The sequence below is a fragment of the Mesoplodon bidens genome (assembly GCF_964165515.1).
Source record: "Mesoplodon bidens genome assembly, chromosome: X".
In the NCBI taxonomy this organism is placed as follows: domain Eukaryota; kingdom Metazoa; phylum Chordata; class Mammalia; order Artiodactyla; family Ziphiidae; genus Mesoplodon; species Mesoplodon bidens.
Window position 1 is genome coordinate 128,962,173 of NC_138163.1, and position 23,640 is coordinate 128,985,812.

The 23,640-nt window shown below is 39.1% G+C and overlaps 1 protein-coding gene across 2 annotated transcripts in view; it reads right to left on the bottom strand.

Annotated features, from left to right (window-relative positions):
- GLRA2 (glycine receptor alpha 2) overlaps nt 1-23,640 on the bottom strand; it is a gene marked incomplete at both ends in the record, with an annotated part of 185,931 nt that overhangs the window by 160,931 nt on the left and 1,360 nt on the right. For both annotated transcript variants that reach the window (XM_081221421.1, XM_081221420.1), the window contains one exon: nt 22,650-22,783. In XM_081221421.1, coding sequence (XP_081077547.1) covers nt 22,650-22,783 — 134 coding nt within the window. The remainder of the gene's footprint in view (nt 1-22,649; nt 22,784-23,640) is intronic.

A 23,640-nucleotide genomic window follows, 5' to 3' on the forward strand; every position in this document is an offset into this window, starting at 1 on the left:
TAGCCCTTTGAAACTACTACTGAACTGCCATGTTTGACGTGGGGGTCGGGAAACTTCTTGACTGTTGCCCTGCCTCCTGACATTATCCCTCACCAGTGCAGCATAGAATAAAGGGAAAAATCATAAACTTCAGAGCTAGAACTGGATTTAAAACCTGTCTCTGCTTTGTACTATTTGTATAACTCTGTAGGCTATTTAATCACTCTGGGCTCTAGCTTCGTCATCTATAAAAGAAGAAATACCTTCGTCTAATTCACAGGTTCATTGGGAGGACAGAATGTGACAATGTGTGTGAAATGCCACCTATTTCTTTTCTCTTACCATCTCCTTCCCCTATCAAGGAAGGATCTTCCTCCTAAACCTTGAGATTTTCCCCTTAACAATTAGATGTACTTTTCTCAAGCATCATATCTCTGCTCTACATTTTATTATGCTCACCCTTACTCACAGTGTTGAGAAAAATGCCTGGATTTTAAATAGGCTCTAGCAAAGAAGAAGAGATCTCCTTATTGGAGAAGGAGTGTATTATTGAATCTAGCAATCACGAGTATAGGGAAAAATTGTGCTTCAAGGGAAAACTCTGGATTGTCTATAGTACACCCCTCCATGTCATCTGACTCTCATTCTATGGGAGCTATTTTATAACTCTTTAAATTGTATAACTCACAGCGATGGGAAATATCTCTTGCTTAGAGACGTGCAAATCCTGCCGTGTCCTGTCCCACAGAGGTTCAAGTGACTGCCCTCCCCCACCGTGAAGAGGCTGGTTTTGCCTCTATTTGCACATTCAGGCCAATAGTCTTGATCTATAAATGTGTCTGTTTCTTAGATTTTCTTTTGAACTGGTTATGCCATCTGCCTGCTTCCCTCATGGATGAATGAGTTAAATAAAATTTAACACGTATTCATTTTATATCTGCATAAGAGTCGTGATTTTATCTCTTTTTTTTTTGAAAATTATCTTTTACTGTGAGTTGTGAGAAGAAATTATTACCCTTTGGAACTGTTAGACTCAGAGCCAGGCTGTGGAAGCTTAAAGACCTAAATCCTGTTCGAGGCCATGACAGTGCCGGGCAACCCAGCACTTCCAGTTCCACAGTCAAAAGAGATCTTACAGCTCCATGTCTGCCAGTGAATAGTACCTAAGCTCTCACATCCCTCCTCTGTTCGTCTGTGGCTTCCACAAATGGGAACCTGTTTCCTCATTAGGCATTCTGCACCATTTCTCAAAGGGTCGGAAGGTCACCATTGCACTGGGAGGAAACAAGTTTTCTATGTCAGCAAGATATCTAAAAATAGAAACCAGAGTTCCTAACATGCATTCTCTACGCACAACTGGGACAGCTACTTCCCTACTGCAGAGGGAAACCCTGAAATCATGGTGCTTGTTGCGTTTTCGTGTGCTCACATCTGACGGATAGGCCCCTTGCGTTTATGTAGCATAGGCTTCCATCTCTCTTATCTCATGCTACACTAGCCAGCTTTGTAACTCAGTTTAATTAAAAGGACATTTACTGGACTTCTTCTGTATGTTAGGTGCTTACTTAGTTTGGGCTACCCTCGAATCAAGGATTCAGGTGAAGGTAGTTTATTAAGGAGGCGAATAATACACCAGTTGGGAAGTGGGGAAGAGATACAGGGTAGGGAAGGAAGCCAAGAAAAGGTGCTGTGGCAAGTCTATTATCCATCCCCAAAAAGCACATGAAGATTTATCCCATAAGCAACTCTGGAAGGTGCACTCTTCTGAGCTATTCTGCCCAAGGGGAGAAGGAGCTGGGGTATTTTATATCAACACCCAGCTGTCATTAGATGGAAGTATTCTCAGGGGACATTAATTCATCTTCACTTCTGGTCAGTCACAAGGGTGGGCAAAGCGGCTTAGGTCAGAGAAAGCCCTCAAGCAAAGGAATGCAAGTGCTAGTGTTTGGAAGTCAGCTGGTGCAACGATGTGGTAAGGGATTGGGGATAGGGGCTGGGAGCCGACAGTGGTGTCTCTGTGGTGCTGGGAATACCAAAATGTCGGCGATCCTTGAATTCAGTAAACTCACAGTTTGCCATGGCAGAAAGGCATGAATTAGACTAATTCTGATGTAACATGATAATAAGCCTAACATTTTAAGGGAATGTAGCAGAGGAAGCAATGAATCGTGCATGGGAAAAGGAGAAAGGGGAAGGAGAGGAGAGATTCTTTGTAGGGCTGTTGACGAATTTCTTTACATACAGAGGAGGGGAGGGAGAGAGACGGCTCTACTTTATAAAAAGTACATATCACTAGGCAAAGTGTAATCAGCAATTGAAAGTTTTACCTGCATATTGGTCTTTGTATTGTATATCTTCCTTGAAATTCGAAGGTCCTCCCAAGTTTGCATTGTTCGAGATTTTTTAAAGTTGTGGATAAACATTCCTATCCCTGGATTTTAATATCGCATATTTCCACCTCCATCTCAGTGTGACAGGATCTCTGATGCTGAGCTGAGTAGAGCTGTCCTTCCAAGAGTCAAGAAGCTAAGTGGCCTCCTCGCATTTAGCACTGCTGAGTCTGTACTTAAGAGTGGAGAATGCCCTTCTCCTATGAGACACCATCACTTCCTGTGGGCTCATGACAGTGGGCAGCAGCATCACCTTGGGACCTCAAGAGGCTTACAGTTTGAAGACATGGGAGTTGGAATGCTTGGCTAAAGAAACAGAATGGGGTTTGTACTCATAATCCTTTCATACTAGAGAGAAGATTTGTTGAGGCTTTTAAAAGGCTCTAATTTTGTCTGTAGTACCAAACACAATAGAGCAGCGTTGTAGCAAAGAAAATCCTTTGAGGAGAAATGGCCCCATTCTCAAACTCTCAGGAAATGGAGGGAGTGTGTCCCTCAGGTTAAAAGGCAAGAATCTTTCTAAGAGCGTCTTCTTTCTGGGGATTTGCCTGGGTCAATGCGTATCTCTCCGCATGCTCCCTACTGGACACTGGTAGCCCGCCTAGACCACTGCAAGGAAGAGTGCAGTGGGTACGTGTGCAGGCTCCAGCCCCAGATAGCCTGGATTTGACCAGATGCTCCACCTCTCACAGCTGTGCCGACTGTAAAGATTCTGAATATTAGTTTGTAGATTTAGAAAAAGGGAATTGGTAACAGGAGTGCTTATCAATTTTCTCGGGAACGAATGAGATCATGCATGGAACACACCTAACATGTTACTTGCCACATCACGAAGCACGCATTCTCTCTGTAAACCCCACCTATACTTCATGTCCTCACTCATTTTCGATCTCTTCCTTATACTTTAGCCATCATCAACTCCCCTTACTCAGAAATCCTAGTTTCCGTGACATCATTCCCTATGTAGCTGCATGTTTCCATAGACAAGAGTTGGCTTGTGTTGCTCAGACTTGTTTTCTGTGTGCTATTTCACTTGCTCTGCAAGACGTCACATTGCTAAAGGACAGGGGTTGTCTGATACTGCTTTCAGCAAGTTCCCAAAGCCCCTATAAGTTAGGCACATCATAAGTGTTTCTCCCAAATACTTTGTGATTCATTTGTACCTTGCTACAAAGTAAACTTGACATTGTTCATAAGCGCTAAGTACTTCCTGTGCTTAAGAAACAACCACCTACATTATTTCAGAGAGCAGTCTCAGTTCTTAAAGAACGCTACCCCAGCAAGCAAGCAGCACTCAAAACCTTTCCTCCTCTGTTCCCTTGGCAGGCTTGGACTCCCCATATATGTTGGAAAGTAATCATAAGGAGAATCAAATTGCAAACTTCAGGTTTCAGACTTAGCGTTTTCTCCCACTATGTGTAAATGACTGAGATTATTAAATGAAAACATTTCCTGGAGCCCAGATAATAAAGTGTACTAGGAAGCAGACTATAGGACTAGAGAAAATGCCAGATGGAAGGGCATGCTTCTGGTATGTCATAGTCAACATTTTCCTGGAATATATTTAAATGCATCACACATTTGTTCTGAAAGAAGATGTAAAAAAATGACTAGAAAATGCCATTAGTCAGAGACAAAATCACAGAATGTGTAACCCATGAAGGTAGCAGTTGCTGTATCCCATCTCCTTTCCTCAGCCACTGACTGCCTCCCCACACACCAGATGCCCCACGGAACCACCCCCCAAAATGATCTACAAGCTGGTTCCAATACATTCCAAGCAGAAAGCTGTTGGGTGATTGGAGAGAAATCAGCTTTGCTCATTCATTCAATTATTCATCAAACATTTATGGAGGATTAATAATGTGCTCGAGTCTGAGGATGCAAATTTGAATAATAATAAACAGATTCTGAAGCAAAATGCTCCAAAGGCTCTTGCAGGCCTCCAGACTCACAGCCCCTAGCATAGCTTTGTAATTAAGAAACAGATACAAGTCTAACTCATGAATTTGGTGTACAACAAGACAAATCTTCCATGCCTTTACTCTTGGTAACAGGCTGGATGCCTGCCAGACTGCCTGGGATTGAAAGCTAGCACTGCGTCCTTACTACCCATATAACCATGAGCAAACACATCAGCTCTCTTTTCTCAGTTTCTTTATCTATAAAGCAGGGATAATAATAACATGCATACACTTCTCTGTAAGGTTACTGGGAGGAGTAAATGAATGAATATGCAAAGTACTTAGAAGAATGCTTGACACATGGTAAGGACTCAAATAATATAAACAAATAATGTTATCATTATTAACGCTTTCTGAGTTGCTATAATTAAAATGGTGTGAAATATATGGATGGATGCGGTGAGGAATAAAGAGTTGGCCAAGAAGGCAAATGATGGATAACTTGGACCCTGAGCCCCTTTTCTTCCCCTCATCTTCTGTTTGAGTACTGCATCTAATACCTTCTGGCTTCATCTTCTGGGTCTTACATTTTAAAAATTCTCCCTACTCAATAAGCCTACTGAGAAGTGTATTTTAGTAGAAAGCTCTGTTTTATAATGTGTTTAAATTTTACAAATGTTTCCTGAATGTCTGGGCGATCTGTCCTGATGGTAAAGAACGCCATCAAGACAAAACATCAAGAGCCTAGTGCCCTTTTTCAGCTTCATGCTGACTATACTCAGGACTAGCCAGCCTAGGTGGTGGTGGTGGCCCCTCTGTGGCAGACGACAGGGCACTTCTTCACCAAGAAAATGGAGGCCATTTCATACAAAACCAAAACCAAAACCAAAAACCTTTCTTCCCTCAAACTTTGTGAACTGATATCTGATCTCCCTTTTTCTCCCTGGCATTAGTCTTTTTTTTTTAAATATCTTTATTGGAGTATAATTGCTTTACAATGGTGTGTTAGTTTCTGCTGTATAACAAAGTGAATCAGCTATATGTATACATATATCCCCATATCCCCTCCCTCTTGTGTCTCCCACCCTCCCTATCCCACCCCTCTAGGTGGTCACAAAGTGCTGAGCTGATCTCCCTGTGCTATGCAGCTGCTTCCCACTAGCTATCTGTTTTACATTTGGTAGTGTATATATGTCCATGCCTCTCTCTCACTTTGTCCCAGGTTACCCTTCCCCCTCCCCATATCCTCAAGTCCATTCTGTACGTCTGTGTCTCTATTCCCGTCCTGCCCCTGGGTTCTTCAGAACCTTTTTTTCTTTTTTAGATTCCATATATATGTGTTAGCATATGGTATTTGTAGTGAGGTGGATGGACCTAGAGTCTGTCATACAGAGTGAAGTAGGTCAGAAAGAGAAAAACAAATACCATATGTGGCATTAGTCTTTTAAATGAGAAGTCTACACACTCACTTTCCCCTACTTTGTCCAATCTCATTCACTCTACAACCAGCTACAATCTGGGCTTTGGTCTCAGTGCTCTAGAGAGATCACCCTTGCTAAGTCAAAAATGTCCTACTGACCAAACCCCACTGCCCACTTCCTTGCCTCTTTCTATTCAACATCCCTGCTGTCCTTGGCAGGTTTGATTTCCTCATCCCCAAAGCTCTCTCTTCCCTTGACATCAATGACTACATCTTTTCCTGCTTCTCTTCCAGATGTTGTGACCACTCCTTCGTATTCCTTGTCGAGTCCTTCTCTCCCCCCGTTCCATCAGTGTTCATGTTCATGGGAGTCTCATCCTTACTCCTCTCTCTCTTCATTCTGCACATTTGCACTGAGTGATCTTAGTTCATACTCTCATGATCTGATGACTTCCCATTCCTACATTTCTAGCCCTGATACCTCTTTTTGGCTCCAGATTTTCAACAGCAGATTAGACATCTCTATGTGGATTTGTGGCGGTCATCTCAAAAACATGCTCAAAGCTGAACTCATTATCTTCCTCAGCATCTTCTTCCTCTAATGTCTCCTCTTTGAGTAAATGAGAACACCGTCTGCTCAGTTGCTTAACCTGGAACCTTGAGTCAAACGTTACTCTTTCTCTTGTACCCTCTATATCTTGCCTGATGCAATTTGACTTGAACTTATCTTGTTAATTTAGCCTCTCCTTTCTAATCCCACAGCCTAAGCCTGAACTGTCATCATTTCTCTCTTGTGGGTGATTGTCGTGATTCCCTGATACCCCCATCTTTCTAGCATATCCTTCTAAAGGCATCTTGAGTCATCTTCTTAGAATCCACATCTAATCATGCCCCTTCTCTGATTAAAAACCTTGATTTGACTTCCTGTTACCTATGGTTAGATCTTAATGCCTTAATAATCAGCTTAACACTCTAGCCCTAACTAACTTTATTCTCTAGCCTCATTTTCTATGACTTCCATCCTTTTACTCCCTTCAGTTATACTCATGTTTTGTTATCCCCCCCAAATAATCAAATTCTTTCCAGACATGGAGAGTTCCCTACCTGAAGTCCCCCTTTCCATTCCTTGAACGCCTATGCATCTCTCAAGACCCAATTAAAACATCACCTTTTATATAAAGCCTAGAGCTACTTCTTTTTCTCTTCTGCAGATTGAGCTCTCACATGTTAAAGGCTCCAGAGAAATATAAACATTATCATTAGTAGTAGCTACCTTAGTTGGGCCTTCCAGGCTTTATAAAGATTTTTGGTCCATTGTTTCATAATCTGGGAGAATCCTGTAACTTGAGAACCACTTTGCAAGTTTTGATGAAGATGGAAGATAAGGCTGAAAAGGAGAATTCTAGAGGAGAATCAACCACAGGCTTGTTGGTTGGACGGAGTTAAATGCTATAACCATGAAGTAAATCTGATATTACTTTAGCAGTTGGAAATTACTGGTAATTCAGGTATATCCAAAATTAACATTTGGGTGTATTGATTTTATTCACTAACCATTTCATGCACTGAAGAGGAGAGTTGCCTCAGGCCAGTGGATTCTATCTGGGTAACCTTAATGCCACCATAATCCCTGTTCAGTATTGGGCATGGAAAATAAAGCTTTTTAGACATGGGATGTTGGTCCTGAAATGGTAGCAAAGGAGAGGGGCTGGGATAGAAAGGCTGGAGGTTAGAAAGCTGGTACATTAACAATTTGCCTTTTAATTCTCCTCTGCTTGGTGCCTAGCACAGTGACATATGCATAATCAATGCTTGATATGTATCTATATGTGAATGAATCCACTCATCTCATTCAACATTAAACATTTATTAAACTCCTACAAAGACAGGAAGTACACAAAAACCTGCAACTTTGAAGGTAAATTAGAATCATCCTGTAAGAAAAAGGGGGGACACATATGTTAAAAATACCTTCAGTAAAGTATTGCAGATTGAGAATGAGTGTCATTGTCATCATTCTCTAAATGATGGCCTACATTCCTCCCCATCTTAGGCTTTATGTATCTGGAGAGCTAGTGTTGGTCTAAGTCCTGTCGGGTAACAAGATAACTTTTTCTCCCCCCTAAATAACAAGAATGGTAAACAAAATTACAGCTGTTTTCCATTATGAGAAATGTGTAAGGAGTGAAATGAGATCATACATGGCAAAAGACTTCGTGCATTTTCAAAGAATCACAAATATTAGATAATAATTTATTATTTTAGTTCAATTGCTCACACCCACCTTTGCATTAGTACAGATTCTGTGATTAATGATTGGTGTTATACATTTTTATATTCACCTGATGCATGTTTATTGGCTTCTACCTACTGTCAGGTGTTTGGAGGTACAATGAAGAATGAGGTAAGTCCAATCTCTGGCCTCCTTGAACTGGTCTAGGAGGGAAGGGGACAGGGAAGCAGCCAATCACAAGAGAGCTTGTAGACTGAGCATGTAGGAGAGGATGGACTTAGTAGTGTAAGGGAAGCTTTCTAGAGGAAATGGTATTGATGCTGAAGTCTGTAGGATGAGTAGGAATTAGGCTGGTGAAAAGGAAGGCATGGTGAAGGGAAATGAAAGTGCAAAGCACCAGAATAAAAGGTTTGAGAACAGGAAACAGGGCACTGAGGTTGGAACAGAGTGGGAGGGCATGGCTGGGCATGTGGAATGGTGACGATGAAGAAGACGATGTTGATGCTCCCCCTCAAGTTCCTTAGATCCCACTTGCCATTTTGTGCCTCTCACCTCAGTATGCTTTTTTCTTTTTAATTGACATATAGTTGATGTAAAATATTATATAAGTTACAGGCGTACAGTATAGGGATCCACAATTTTGAAAGGTTATACTCTGTTTATAGTTATTATAAAATGCTGGCTGTATTCCTCGTGTTGTACAATATATCCTTGTAGCTTATTTATTTTATATATAGTAGTTTGTACCTCTTAATCCCCTACCCCTGTCTTGCCCCTCCCCACTTCCCTCCTCCTACTGGCAACCACGAGTTTGTTCTCTAGGTCTGTAAGTCTGCTTCTTTTTTTGTTATATTCCCTAGTTTGTTGTATTTCTTAGATTCCACATATAAGTCATACCAAACAGTATTTGCCTTTCCCTGTCTGACTTATCTCAGTTAGCACAATACCCTCCAGGTCCATCCATGTTGCTGCAGATGGCAAAATTCCATGCCAGTAGCCAAAACATGTGTTTTTTCACAGAGGACTGTCTCAGAGCTATTGGAGCTCACTTTACCCACCTGAGAAGAGATAGAAGCATGTGGGAATTTACTCTCCCTACCGTGCCCCTCATGCATACCTTGAGGGCCGTCTTTACCCAATAACTAACAGAGGGGGTATGAAAAGTCAGCTCTCTTGCCTCCATTCAGACAGCTCTGAGGTGTGTCTTACACTCCAGAGTTCCTCAGAGGGGTCAGGTCGAACTCATCCACTGTTGGACTTTGCTTGAGATCACACCCTTACTGGGCTTTCCCCCCACGTCCTTCTCTGATTTCATCACTCTGTTATGTCTCCCTTGCTCACTTATCCTTAATAAATCACTTCCACACAGCATCTGCTTCTCAGAAACCCAGCCTCAGACAGATGTAGTCAAAAACCTAACCGTGAAAACCTCGGTAAGCCATGTACAGGTGTACAGACTTTATCCGGAAGTGATGAGAAGTCCCAGGAGAGTTTCAAGAGGCATGAGGGGCCTAGAAATTCAAGGATACTAGTATTCGAGCTCTTCACTCCCTTGGGTGACAGCTCAGCTTGATTTTCCTGTGCATTCAGATAAAGACATAACCAATCAGGCACCCGGAACAGCTGCACTATGGATTTTCTAAAAAAAAGCATAGGAGTTTATTTCTGATCTCAGCTTTCCTGAAGGATCTATTTATTATTCACTCTGTATTTCTTTGCTTTCTTTCCACCTGCCACATCCCCCCTCAGAAGTCAGTAACTTGTTTCAGAGGCGTTATTCTGCAATTTATGTGGCATTTTGCACGATGTCACTGATGGACACTTTTTGTTAATACCCTCAACTGCTTTGCTTCATCACTGAAGCAGATAATTTATTCTGACATTTATATGGAAAGTTAGACACTGAGGGGATACCTGCTTTCTTGGGACTTTACATATGCAGTTATTATGGCACGTTATTAGCACCTGCTTCCAGATTCTTATATAATAATTATGCTCTCTCAATGTATGGAGGAGTGAGAAAGGTCCCATGGTGCAGGACTCATAACAATCATGGACGCTTCACATGTTCATCCACTTCTACTGAGTTCTGCAAAGACTCCTTCACGCAAGCTATATTGCTGTTAATTGTACACTGACATCTCTTAAATGAACTCAGTTTGGGCAAATGGGTACTATAGCAGACTTTTCACCCAGGGGCTCACAGAAGCCCAGTTTCCAGTAGGAGGAAAATAAAAAATGTGCCTGTGATTATGCTATTTGCAGAGCCTTGTTGACAAGTAGAAATGTGGAATTTTTTCCTTGAGATAAGTGTATTCTCTTGCTGAGGAAATCCTTTCTTTAATGGGCTTTGGGATATTTGCCCCAAGTCAGAAATTTATACATTTTGCTGAAAGCCCTGCATGTTACAAGCTTGGTTGGCATCATGAGATGTATGGAACAGGAAGCCGCCTGCTGAGTTTTAAGTGGGAATATTTACTCAGAAGATTTGAATAAAGGATGAGCTTAAATGAGGCATATGTGCACGATAAACAAATGTGAATATTGGAAATGAAGGTGCTTGGGGGAAATAAAAGGAATACGTATCCCAGATTGTGGGTAATTCCTCCTATTTTTGGAGAACTAGAGAATACATGTCTGATAATATAGGATTAGTCTGGCAAGGGTCAGGTCATGTATGCCACTGGTCACAGAGAGGTCACTAACTCCAGAAAATATAATAGGAATATTCCAGAGAAAATAAATACTGAATAGCATAGCAACCTTGTTGGTAACAAGCTATGACCTCAAATTTTAGAGAGAACAAGCAGAGTGGCATTTTATCTATAAAAAATCTTCCTGAAAAAAAATTTGGTGCCAGGGTTTCCTATTCACAAGGCATGGCATTGGGCCTGTGTGACATTTCTTTTCAAACAGAGACAATCTCTTCTTAAATTTTTATATTTTGAGAAGACACTATATACTTCATTTTAAAATCAAATCTCAGAAAATGCTGGGGAAACTGTTATCCTCTTATTCATATTCCATGACTTCTATAACTAAGGATTCAGCAAAGCCATCTCCCCATCTGCCACTATGATGCCACTGTCTGCCTCCTAGAAATGCAGAAGCCTCAGTGATACTGGAAGCAAATGATAACAAGGAACCTGAGTCAGGCACCCAGGCTATATGATACAAAGTCTGAAGACAGAGTAAGCAAACCGTGTGCGTGCTAAATCACTTCTTTATAGCTAATCTTCACTCAGTTCCTCTTCAAGGTCCAGTATATGCCAACCCTCAATTACCAGAAAAGCTTAAACATTGGTATTCCATTATCTGTGGGTTGTACAGTGGAATATCAGCAACGCCAGTGCCATCACATGGATACCTTGTAGCAATATTTCAAATAAAGGACTTGTTTGATACAGAATGTGTAGTGGCTCCATCATCAATTTGTCTTCATCTACTGTGTGAGATATAGTTGACCCTTGAACAATGTGGGTTTGAACTATACAGGTCCACTTACATACAAATTTTTTTCAGTAAATACCTGCTAGTACTATACAATCCGCTCCATGTTTGGTTGAATGCACCCATGCAGAACTGTGAATACCAGAGGGCCCGTCCTAAAGTTATACATGAGTTTTCAATTGCTGGGATTCGGTGCCCCAACACCCACATTGTTCAGGGGTCAACTATAAATGATGTGGATCAGGAGCCATTAAGGCTAAGGTAGCTTTAGTATTTTCCCACCCCCTACTTTGTTCTCTATATTTTACTAAGACCCTAGAGTAAGAAACAGGAAGAAAAAATCGTACTTGCTTATTTAACAAACTCAGAGAAAGTATGAAGGAAGAACTACTAATAAACAAGTTTTATATATAGATAACTCTTTTCCCAAGACATTTAGTGATATTTCAAAGACATTTCTCTTTCTGCATCCATCTTCATGGAAAACAATTTTCAATAGTTTTTCCTGGGAATTTATATATCTAACTATATGAAATATCAATTTTGAGCAGACCAACTTAGAATATATTTTAATACTAATAAGTGGGGAGTTCCCTGGTGGCACAGTGGTTAAGAATCCGCCTGCCAGGGCTTCCCTGGTGGCGCAGTGGTTGAGAGTCCGCCTGCCGATGCAGGGGACACGGGTTCGTGCCCTGGTCCAGGAAGATCCCACATGCTGCGGAGCGGCTGGGCCCGTGAGCCATGGCCGCTGAGCCTGCGCGTCTGGAGCCTGTGCTCCGCAATGGGAGAGGCCACAACAGTGAGAGGCCCGCGTACCACAAAAAAAAAAATTAAAAAAAATAAAAATAAAAATAAAAAAATAAGAATCTGCCTGCCAATGCAGGGGACATGGGTTCGAGCCCCGGTCTGAGAAGATCCCACATGCCGCGGAGCAACTAAGCCCGTGCACCACAACTACTGAGCCTGCACTCTAGAGCCCGTGAGCCACAACTCCTGAGCCCATGTGCCACAACTACTGAAGCCCGTGCACCTAGAGCCCGTGCTCCGCAGCAAGAGAAGCCACTGCAGTGAGAAGACCGTGCACCACAACGAAGAGTAGCCCCTGCTTGATGCAACTAGAGAAAGCCCACGTGTAGCAACGAAGACCAAATGCAGCCAAAAATAAATAAATAAAATAAATTTATAAAAAAATACTAATAAGTGAAGACCTTAACCTTAAATCTACACACGTTATGTGAGATAAATATTGCATACTTTCAATTATTATATGAAGTTTTTTTTAGTATGGATTCAAATTTTTTTAAATTTCAAGGAAGTGATGGGGAAAACATTCTCAACAAACAGTTGAATGGAAATGGTACGAGATTTATCCGTCCTGGAAAACTGCCCGAAAGAGAATGGCAGTCCAAAAGGAAATTTTCCATACAGGCATGCAACTTTGTCATATCCTGCTAAAAAACGTCTTTAGTTCAGGGTTAAAGGTCACTTGTTTAAGTGCGTATTTGTCACTCAGCATTCAAGAATCATAAAGACTAAAACAGAAGGTGATTATCAGATCAAAGTATTTTGCTGTACTGACATGTTTTTTCTTTTGTCTTCAATGTTTGTTTTTCAAAATGCCACTGTTTGTTTATTTATTCATGTAAATGAAGCAGGAGATAAATAGCCTGCAATAATAATCTAACTTGTAGAGTAATTCTCTTGTGGCATCAGAATGCTAATGTTGACCATGTATCAAAATGAAAGCCACATTTACGAATGCTGGGGCCTTCCCACTCTTAGGAATGTTATCTTTCTAGCAGATTATCGTATTTTATGTGTATGTAGGTTTCCCATCATCATCACCTATTTTCATGGCAAAAAAATTTTTTTAGGTTTATGGATTTTACCAAGACCACATTTTCCAAAGTGTATTCCATGAAACACCAGTTCCCCAGAATGTTACTCATTTAAGGAATCTATGATCTAATAAGTAGAGAATAAGCCCCTGGGTAAAAGTTTTAAAAACATCTATTTATTTGTAGATTTTTACTGCAGGTTTTCTCAAAACATTTTAATATGCTAATGAATATTGGGAGTCTTTTGGAGGCTGTTTTACAGAATTTCCATTCTTATTTCACATTTTAAACCTTATATCTGAGAACATCTCATGGGACTAGAGTTTCGAGAAACATCTTTGGCCAGATGCTGAACTAAAGAAACATGGTAGCTACTTTTCCTAGAAGCAGCCTCTGTACATGAATTTGCTACCTCCGAATCTTTCAAAAACAAGACAAAAATTGTGAATGGCTCATTTCTTCAGTAATCCTCTCATAAGTTTCCGGAGTCTTCCAGAGAATAATGATCATCCTTGAAATACTGGGAGTCGAAATAAGATATCAGCAACTGCTAAGAATTCTGGATAGAATTAATAATTTCTCAGAGACCAATTCTCCAGGAAGATTGGATGCATCCAAGCTCTTCTGTGGGTGAATCAATAATTTACAAAAGGACATACTCAAAGATGTTAGACTGTAAAGACTAGGGACTATCAAAGTTGGACCTAGACATCTTGGTCCAAGTCCTTTATTTTGGAGATGACAAGAATTAATACCAGAGAGGTTAGGTGGCATGCTCTAGGTCACAGCTGGCAAAAGTGTAGTTAAAACAAGGCCTCATGAGTCTCAGTTTAGATTTTTTTTTTTCTTGTAGGATCTCCCCCCGCCTTTATTTGGTAAGGCAATGCTGGCCCACAGTATCTTGGGAAAAATACTATAAGGAAGATATTATTCTTCAGATACAGGAGCAAAAATTTCTCATTCTAGTCCTGTAGTTCTTAAACTATAGGGAGTAATGAAATCGTTAAAGTCAGTATTTTCAGATCCCATCGTTCAGTGTTTCTGGAGAGGTAGAGCTGGAGAAATGTGGGGCCTAGATATGTGCCTTTTTAACAGGACTCAGGCTCTAAAGCAGGTATTCCGAAAAGCGTGGTTTGAGAAGCACATCTGGTTGGTTGCCAGTTTAGTTTAGCATTAAATCCTAAGTCCTTTGACTTGGCGTACTCTATACAACATTCAAGTATGAAAGACACAATTAATTCAAAGGAAAAAGTAGAATATGAGAAATCCATTGTGAGCTCTGCAGTATATGTGTAAATTATCCTGAATTGTATCATCTAACTGGAGTTGCTACAGTGTGTTTGCCAAATGTGTGTATCCTTCACTTTTCAGAGACTTGGAGGTTCAAAGCTATATAAACAGACCCCTTGTTTTCTGAATACATTTGAGGCGGAGGGGCGCAAAGAATGCTATTTCTAAGAGAAAGCCTGATAAAAGAAATCTCAGCTGCCTTGTTGGGCATGAATTGGTTCTTAGAAATCAACATCTTGAAGTATTTAAATGTAAATAAATCAGAAGAAGATAGATTATATTATCGTCTACGTATACTTGGGTTTTAAAAGTGAAAGAAAAATTAAGTGGTAAAGTGGTTCTGAGGTTTTCCTAAAGTAGCAGAATTGCCACGAGTAGTAGCTGTATTCCAGGTGCAGTAATCAAACCAACCAAGGAGTGGGAAACAAGCAACTCTCCCTTAGACCTGCCATTTCCTCAAAATGCACAATACTCTGCCCCTGGGCTTCATGTTCTTCTAACCCTCCCACCCAGTCCTTTTTGCTTCTAACACTTCTACTTCAGCTCTGTATAGACAGAAGAGCACGGAGGAAAGACTGTGTCTCAGAAATGCTGCCCGAAGAGACTTCGCGTTAAGTCTTGCGCTCAAATCTAAGTCCACAACCCATCCCAGCATGGAGAGCCTGGAGGGGATTGACTGTGGGGCAAACACAACAATATTAGCAAACATATTAACATATTAAATCAGATAGAAAGGAAGCTATATTAATTATTTTCATATATTCCACAGGAAGATCTCTCCCTCCTCCCTTCCCGCCCTCCCTCCCCGCCCCCACCCCCGTCCATTGGTTGCACATCTTTCAGTTGTCTGCTTAGGAAACAGCCACCACGTTCCACTATCCTCCTCTCTCTTCTCTGCATTTGGAGGTATCATTTATCTATTGGGATAGTATATCCAGATGATATCCCGTTCTCACTTCCCTGCTTTCCCAAGACTGATAAAGGAAGGCTTACTAAATGGATTAGCAGTTTGGGAGCTGTCTGCTCGACCAGGTTGAAGGGTGGCTTTGCTCATATGTTGACTTTGTGCTGATTATCTTCCATTTGCCCCCAGAGACTCTCCTCTTTTCTGTTCTTCTCTGTGCTCTGGGAAGCTGACCTTCCGGGTTTGCATCATTGAGCTCCCTTGCCCTCAGACTTCGAGCTGGATTTGGCCAATGAGAGGTTCCCACAAGGAAGAGGAATGCAGGAGGAGAGTGAGGTCAGAATATTTATTCCCTAGCTTCCTCCCTGCTAGGCCAGCACAGATTGACCACGTTGCTCCATAGATCTCATTAGGTGGCCTCTCTGTAGAGCCACTTTCTCTAGGTTCTGGCAGCTACTCCCTCCCTTGCCTCTTCAGGTCTACTGCTGGCAGTCCCAGAGTACTACATTCTGCCTTTAGGGATTGGTTTTTTCCAAACCCTCCCACACCCTGTTGGAGTGTGTCATTTCTTTCCTGCAAAGATCCTGGATGGTACAGCATTAAACTTACAAATTATGTTCCAGTTTTTACTGAAGTGAGAACTGACATTTAAAAGCTTAAATTTCTGTTTACCACTGTATACTTAGCAAGGAACATGGTGCCTGGCATATAGATACTGCTCACTACTTATTTATTAAAGGAATAAACAAATGAATTGTGTGTTTAGATTCAAGTATAAAGATGGAAAACCTTTACATGTAATTTTTTTGTGCTCACATATGTGCTCCCTTGCTGCAAATTTATTCTATTGCTTTGACAATGCATGGGCAAGTGTAGCTTATTTTTCCTCAAGAAAGTATGAGCCACCTCCTGATAGAAAAAAAGAAGAAATAGAAAAATAGAAAACAAGACTTATCCAGCCACATTCATGATAATTGCCTATTGAGTTTCCGCATTTTGACTCGATCCAGGATTTTATTTTTCCCTCTTGGATGGACATGTTAATAAAACAGAGCCATCATTTGGTGTACTCATGTATTATACTTCCTAAAGGAGTGCTGAGTGCGTAAGCCAGGGCATGAGTCAGAGAGAGTGTCCAGTTTCCCTCTCATACTTGCCCCATGACCACATTTGGTTGGCTAGCCAGGCTAGACTCCAAAATGGAAATCTAGTGACTTTATTCTTACAGGTCCTTCACACTTAAGAATACCAGTTAGAGACCTAATCCTTTTGCTCATGTCCTTCCTTTAATGGGCTTCACATGGCCAAAAGTGTCTGCAATCAGTCACAAGTGTTCAGAGTAGCCCTCTCAAGAAAGAAGTCAATGAGGAATATGCTGCATCCTACAGTCGAGACGGCCTCTTAGGTGTTAACTCCAAGGAGAACACAGAATGCTTCCAAAGACCTTGTTATGAGGCTTAATCAACCATATATTCATTTTTAAGACCCTGTTCCAAACGTGTCTGATCCAACACACCAAGAAAAATACCCAACACCACCAAGAACAAGCTAATAACTATTTTTTCTCTAAGCCTGATAGTGCCAACTGGACACATTATAATGTGTCTAAGTCCACTCTAAGTGGACTCTAATGTTTTCTAAGTCCACTCTCTAAGTACCGAGATACCCTGATATATATGCCATTATTTTTTTAAATGAAGTCTCAGATTATCAGCAAAATGGACTGAATTATTCTTCAGCGTGGGGAGTAACAGAAAGCACTATAGAACTCAGGATAAAATGTTTAGGCTCTTTTATTAATGAAAATTAAGGACATGAAATCACCCAGAATCAACCAAGGAACAATACATTCTCAAAAACTAAATTATGGGCTTCCATTTCCAGTGCTCTTAACCTGCCATGTTGTAGAAACTAAATGTTCTCCTTAAAATACTTACTCTAAAATAGAAAATCAACTCACGTTTGTGCAGTGACCCTTGCAACTGCAGTAACTGGACAAGAAAATACATCAGAAATAACAGTCATATATCTTCCATTAAATTTAGAGCCCTTTCTAGGACCAAGCGAAATTGGTTCTATGTCTTTTACTTGGTTCATTTAAAAAATGAGTCTAAGAAGATAATCAGGGATAAGATTTGAATGGATAAAGATAATTCCTTCCCACAAATGGCTCCCTTTTTGTCTCATATTTAGGAATATGAAATAGCCCTTTCAGGTTGGAAATCTTCCCACCAGACTAATAAAGGAGAACCTGCTGAGACATGTGACATCTACATCCTGGTTACTGTGGTAGGACTCTCAAATGCTAGAACTTCTTTGACTCGTTTTTTTCCATTAAAAAAAATCCAAACAACTTTAAGGACCCAATCACCATGAAGGCTAAGCTTTGAGAATACATAGTCAGTGTCAGTTATCAAAGAGAAATAGAAGACTAGTAATAATAATTCAAATTATTTGTAATAATTTTAATAGTTGGAAACAAATCATTCAGATGTATGATCTCATTTGATGCTCAGAACAACCCACATGAGGTGGGCAAAGTCAGAAGAAAACCTGAGTCATGGAGAGGTGGAGACATCTTTTCTCCAAAGTGGCTGAACCAGGACATGAACCTGGGTTTTCTGGATCCAAGTCCAAGGCCCCTCCCGCTCTACTACTCTGTCACCATGGAATGGAAGACGTACTCCAATAAATGAACTTATCCTTTGGAATAGACTTTACCAGAGTGTGTTAGAATGCTGTAGGTGCCTCCTTCTTGATGTTACCTCAAATCCCTGACAAGCAACTTGCAGGCCCATCGTAGCAGCCTAGTATATACAAATATGTTGGTTGGTATACATACAGTACACAAAAGCTAAAATAAGTTGTGACACAGCCAATGGATTTTGGGTATTCAAAAATCTTCATCAACATCATCCCTGAACAAAACTGTCATATATAAATTTCTCTTTGATACACCCAGCTTTTCCTTTCAATAATCATTTCCCCCCTTTTATCTCCTATTGTCTTATTCCATATAAAATGATGACTGTACCCTTTCAGGTGCCTGAAGGTTTCCACTACTTTCTGCACTCAAGTCAAATACTTCTGCAAAAAAAAAAAAAAAACCTTCTGAGACTTGTAAGCATTCTGTTCTTTTCCTCAGAATCCATGGTAATATCTGATGCCCGCATCTGCCAGAGTGATCAAAGAAATGATCACACTAGGGCTACGTTATCACCAACTGAGAGAATCACTCTTTCCAAGTGTCTCTGCTGCACATTTGTGCTCAAGTCCCCCCTCCAGGGATTGGTAAGCACAACACATGAGCTTGAGCTCCACTTGGCTACAGACAAGAAACTTTCCAAGGGGAGAAACATGAAGACCTCTAGTTTTTTGGAAGTGCATCTGTTTCTTACTTATGTCTGAAACACCTTTTGAGCTGATAACTCCTTGGAAAATAAAGGAAACCATACTGCATGCAAATGTAGGTTTTAATATCACACATCACACTTTAAAATTTAGGTCTCCGGATATGGAAAAAAGATTAGTGTGCATGGCCTGCACAAAGAAGTGGAGGGAATAATTATCTCCTGGCATTATCTATTCCAGATCCTATCCCAAAATGAATGTTCTGGTGAAATGTATTTATTCACATTGGGATGAAACTTAGGATATAACTCTAAGTTAATTTTCTTTTCAAAGAAAATTTCATTAAAATAGATAAAGGCTTTGTTTCAAAGAGAGAGAATCAGAAGTAATGCATTTTGCCCAGGTTTGAGCATTTCATTTGGCTGCTTTAAAAGCTTAATGTTTAAAGTGGTATTTTCAAGATACAATAATACTGACAAAGGAATATCTGATAGGATGATGGAATAACACCATGATGAATCAACTGACAACGAGACAAATCACCCAAGTGGGGAAGGAGGCTTCTCTGTTGACATAGAATCAACATTTACCATGGTTTCAGAAACAGGTAATTGTGAATGGACATAACTTGTGTTTTTATCTGAACTGAGGATTTTGAAAATTTATGTTTTAACGAGGTCTCACCCAAGTCTCTATGGCTCTCATAGATGGAATGCAATTGGCAACTCTGACTCATGACTTTGTTTATACACTTGTGCTTCAGCACATCAGAAAAGCTATTTTTTCCCTATAGTTTCTAAGAATGACTCTCAATTACAGAGTCTAAGTCTGAATCATTTCTGGTTCCCTTTTCTAGCTTACATCCATCTTCCTTCTTGTATATATGCCCATTATGACATTTTTCAGAGCCCATCAGGGATATGGAATAGACATGAAATATTTTACTGACTTGAAAGGATGCAGGAAAAATTCCTTCCAATAAGAAAACTTGTGCATATACATTTCTTTTCCCTTGCCAATGCACGGCAGCAAGGAAAACAGAGAAATGTGCTAATATTTAATAAGACTTCTAGAAAAGCCATAGCCTTTATCTCAACAGCCCATGTTTGGCTCTTGCTTATATTCTTGTGGTCAGATTTTGCCCTTTTGTCTTCTTATTAATCACCATTATTGTTATTTTCAATATCATTGTCACCGTCATCACCATGTTTATTGTTATCATAGTCAGTTTGGTTTTTGGCATTTACAGGGAGCCTATCACTATTCCAGATACAATCACATTTCCTAATCACCTTTCATTTCTACCTACTCTATAAAATTTCTCATCGATACATTGCTAATCAACTGCAGTAGGTACTATAGTCTTCCTAGCCTCTTTGCTGTTACAAGTTCCCTATTATCTCTTTCTTTTATTTCTTTCTCCTCAGCCCAGCTAAAATCATCTTTGCTAGCCACTACGACCACTGGTTCATCCCTCAAAAGTTCCCACCCCTTCCCAATATGTCATAATAACCTCTAATGGAATATAATCTGCAAAAAAAAAACCTGAGTCAGTATGCTGTACACCTGAAACTATACTATTATATATATATAAATAAGGTACCTCCCTGCCCTCTCAGATGCGGTGCGGGGGTGAGTAGATAAAACATAAATATGCAAAAGAACTATATTAGACATATAAAGTTTCATGGGAACACCAAGGAGGAAAAATCATTTTAGTCTAAAATAATGGGGAATGTTTTACATCTAGGAAAAGCCAAGATCCTCACAGTAAAGAGAATTGTGAGAGCTGTTAGGTAATTGATCTGATATAAATGGTCCATGTAAGTAAAAGTTATGAAAGAATATCAGGGTTCATTGAATCGGAGAGTTAAGGGAAGAGGGAGACAAAGTCAGTAAAGTTCATTAATGTTAGAGTCTTAAATTATATTCACCCATTTCCCTTTTATAAGTCTTTAAAACATCCTGTACTCAGGTCTTTAGGACAGATCTCAAAAACATGGCCATGCTTTGCTATGCTTGATATTCTCCTCATTTATTTATTCTTTAGAATCATGAGAAATGTTATTTCCAAAGGGTGACATTCCCCAGAAGAACCAAAAGAAAAAGCTGTGTGTGGAAATTATTGCTCATTCTATGTGGTCACTTAAAGTAGCATTGGCAACATGGGTGTTTGTTTTATTACTCTTGGCACTTTTCTTCCCTTTTAAAAAATTATTTCTAGAAAATAATGAATAATAGCTGCTATTAAACAAGATGCTCATAAACTTGAAACAATTTTCCATCTCTGGTCCTTCTCTATGAAGCTTTCCGTGAATAGCTTAATAGGAAAGCATCTCTGCTTTTGTTGGATTCCTGTAGTATTTTATCTGTACTTCTTAATGTTACTTAACCATTAAATACTTAACTATTTCTATCTAGTATTATATATTATTGTATAAGTATTCATGTAACATCTACTCTCTCCAATGAAATATTTGATGGTAGCATCCAAACCTGTTTCAACTCTCAAGTTTTCAAAGCATGCAGTAGTTAGTATCCTGCGTGTAGTTCAGACTCAAAAGTTATTGAATGGCTCAGTGAATAAATGTACAAGTGAGCAGGCCCATTGAAAAAGCTGACTCTCGAATACTTACTCATAGGATTTTATTTCAAATATTGACTTCCAGTGACCACAAAATGAATATAAAATTGGGCGAACATGAAAATTGTTTTCAGCAAAATCAAGCTTTTGAACTAAGTTCTGTTGTCTCTCTTGGAAATACTCTATAAGTCAAAAACATCTGTTTGGTCAAAATTCTGACATGTTTCTTTATGAAATGTGCCCTTAGCTGGGTATATTCAGAGGTGCAGCATTTAAAGAAGAAAGGAATTTTGAATTTAGTTTTCATGCTCATATTTGCCAATAATAAAAATTAATCAAACCTCAAGGAAAGCAATCCAATTAAATAGCTAATAAGCAAAACCAAAGCGATGCATGAATTATGACATAATACCTAGAATATTATAGATTTATCCTTTTATAAAATATAAGCACTTCACAATGCATTATTTTAAGTTAAATTACAAGATAAAATGCATTTATTTAAAATATGTATCTAAAAATTAAAACATCAAAAACAATTCAATTAATAATTAACTGGTTCTTTCTTATATCAGTATTTTTCTGATTCAGAGTAAAAATAAATCAAATAGATAAAAGGTAATTTCTAAAAAGTAATTTCTATTAATTACATTTTTGTAATGTTAAACATACAAAAACACCAAAGTTTTTGGTTTGTTTCTAATTGAACAAAGAAAGTATCCACCATCTTTGACGTACGCAATTTACAATTCTATGATCTTCTTTGTTAACTTCAGATAAATAATTTCAAATAAAGAATTAGAATGTTTAAACAAGAGGAAACCAAAACTTTGTAATATATTCAGTTAGAGCCTTTTCTCACAAGGTTTAAAAATGAGAGAGGCCTGAAAGTGTATAAAAGGGCATGTTATATATTGAGATGTAAACTTCATTTTGGGAGTACGTACTTAAAACCCAAACCAAAGATTTTGGTGTAACGATTCATACAAATCAAGTCCATCATTTGTTCTTGTATTCATTTCCAGTCCCACTCCCACTTTAGATAACATAGGAAATGTGGCAATAATCTCTGACGTTAGTTTTCTTTGTGGAACATAACACAAATGAGGAAAGTTTTTGAAAGTGGCAAGCAGCATGTAAAATTTAAGCTATTAAATCAACTAGTTCCAAAGAATGCCAAAATTAAATGAATAATATGCTTGTTGTTTTCATTTTATAATAAAAAGCCCTGAAATTTTTTTTTCAGAGTATTCAAACATCTAGATTTCCCACAGGCTTAATTAACGTAAGTTTCAGTGAAACCTACCTTTAAAATTTGGCCTGATTCTTGCGTCATATCCTGATGTCCTTCCCATTAATTTATCCAAGAAATCTGAAGGAGATAGGGTCTGCGAAGGTTGTTTTCCAGACCTGGAGTCATGGTCTTTGCAGAAAGCTGCCCTAAACACATCATTAACTCTTTTAGCAACAATTACATTCTTATCACCTGAGAACTAATGCTCACAGAATGTTTTACATCATGTTTCGTAAATATATTTGATATGTTAAGAAGAAGAAAAGGAAAATTATAAACTCTTTGGTCAACTTCCTAACCTGTACATGGTCTAGAGTTAACTTTAAGTGACGAAAGGTATAAATCCTGAGTCATATGTCCTAAGTTACCAAACTTTGCCGTAAGATGTTCAAGATGATACAACATGCATAGCTTTAGGTTGTAGGTTTTACAGATATATAAAGCTGTTTCTTTCCAGTGTCATCAGAGAAATGAAGATAGTTTCTAAAGTTTATGTGATTGTCTTAAATTATTTCCCCATGACTTCCAAAACATTCTTCCAGCATTTCGGCCCTTAATATGTCCTCTACTTTTTATAAAAAATATATAATAAGATGGGCAGAACAAAGTAAATCATGAACTAAGTATCCCATTGCTTATTTTGTCACCTGCTAGATTCTATTCCAGCTTTCAGCTATTAATAATTTCCAATGTGTTTTCTAAAAGAAAATCTTCACTTGGAAATTTAACTTCATTTTAAAATAGGTCAACAATGAGCATGTCTATACTTCTATTATTTTATCAGCTGTTATTTATGTATTAGCATTTAAATTGTTGACTCTCTAGTATTAATGAAAAAGAACTTCTAAAGCATTTTGTCTTTTGCATGATCAAAAACACTAAATGGTAATTGGAAAATTTATCAGACTTTCATTTTCCTTAAAAGGCTTATAAAAAGAGCATATATGGTTTATAGTGAAATGAATTCTTTGACAATACATAGTGGTTGACTGAATGTTGATTT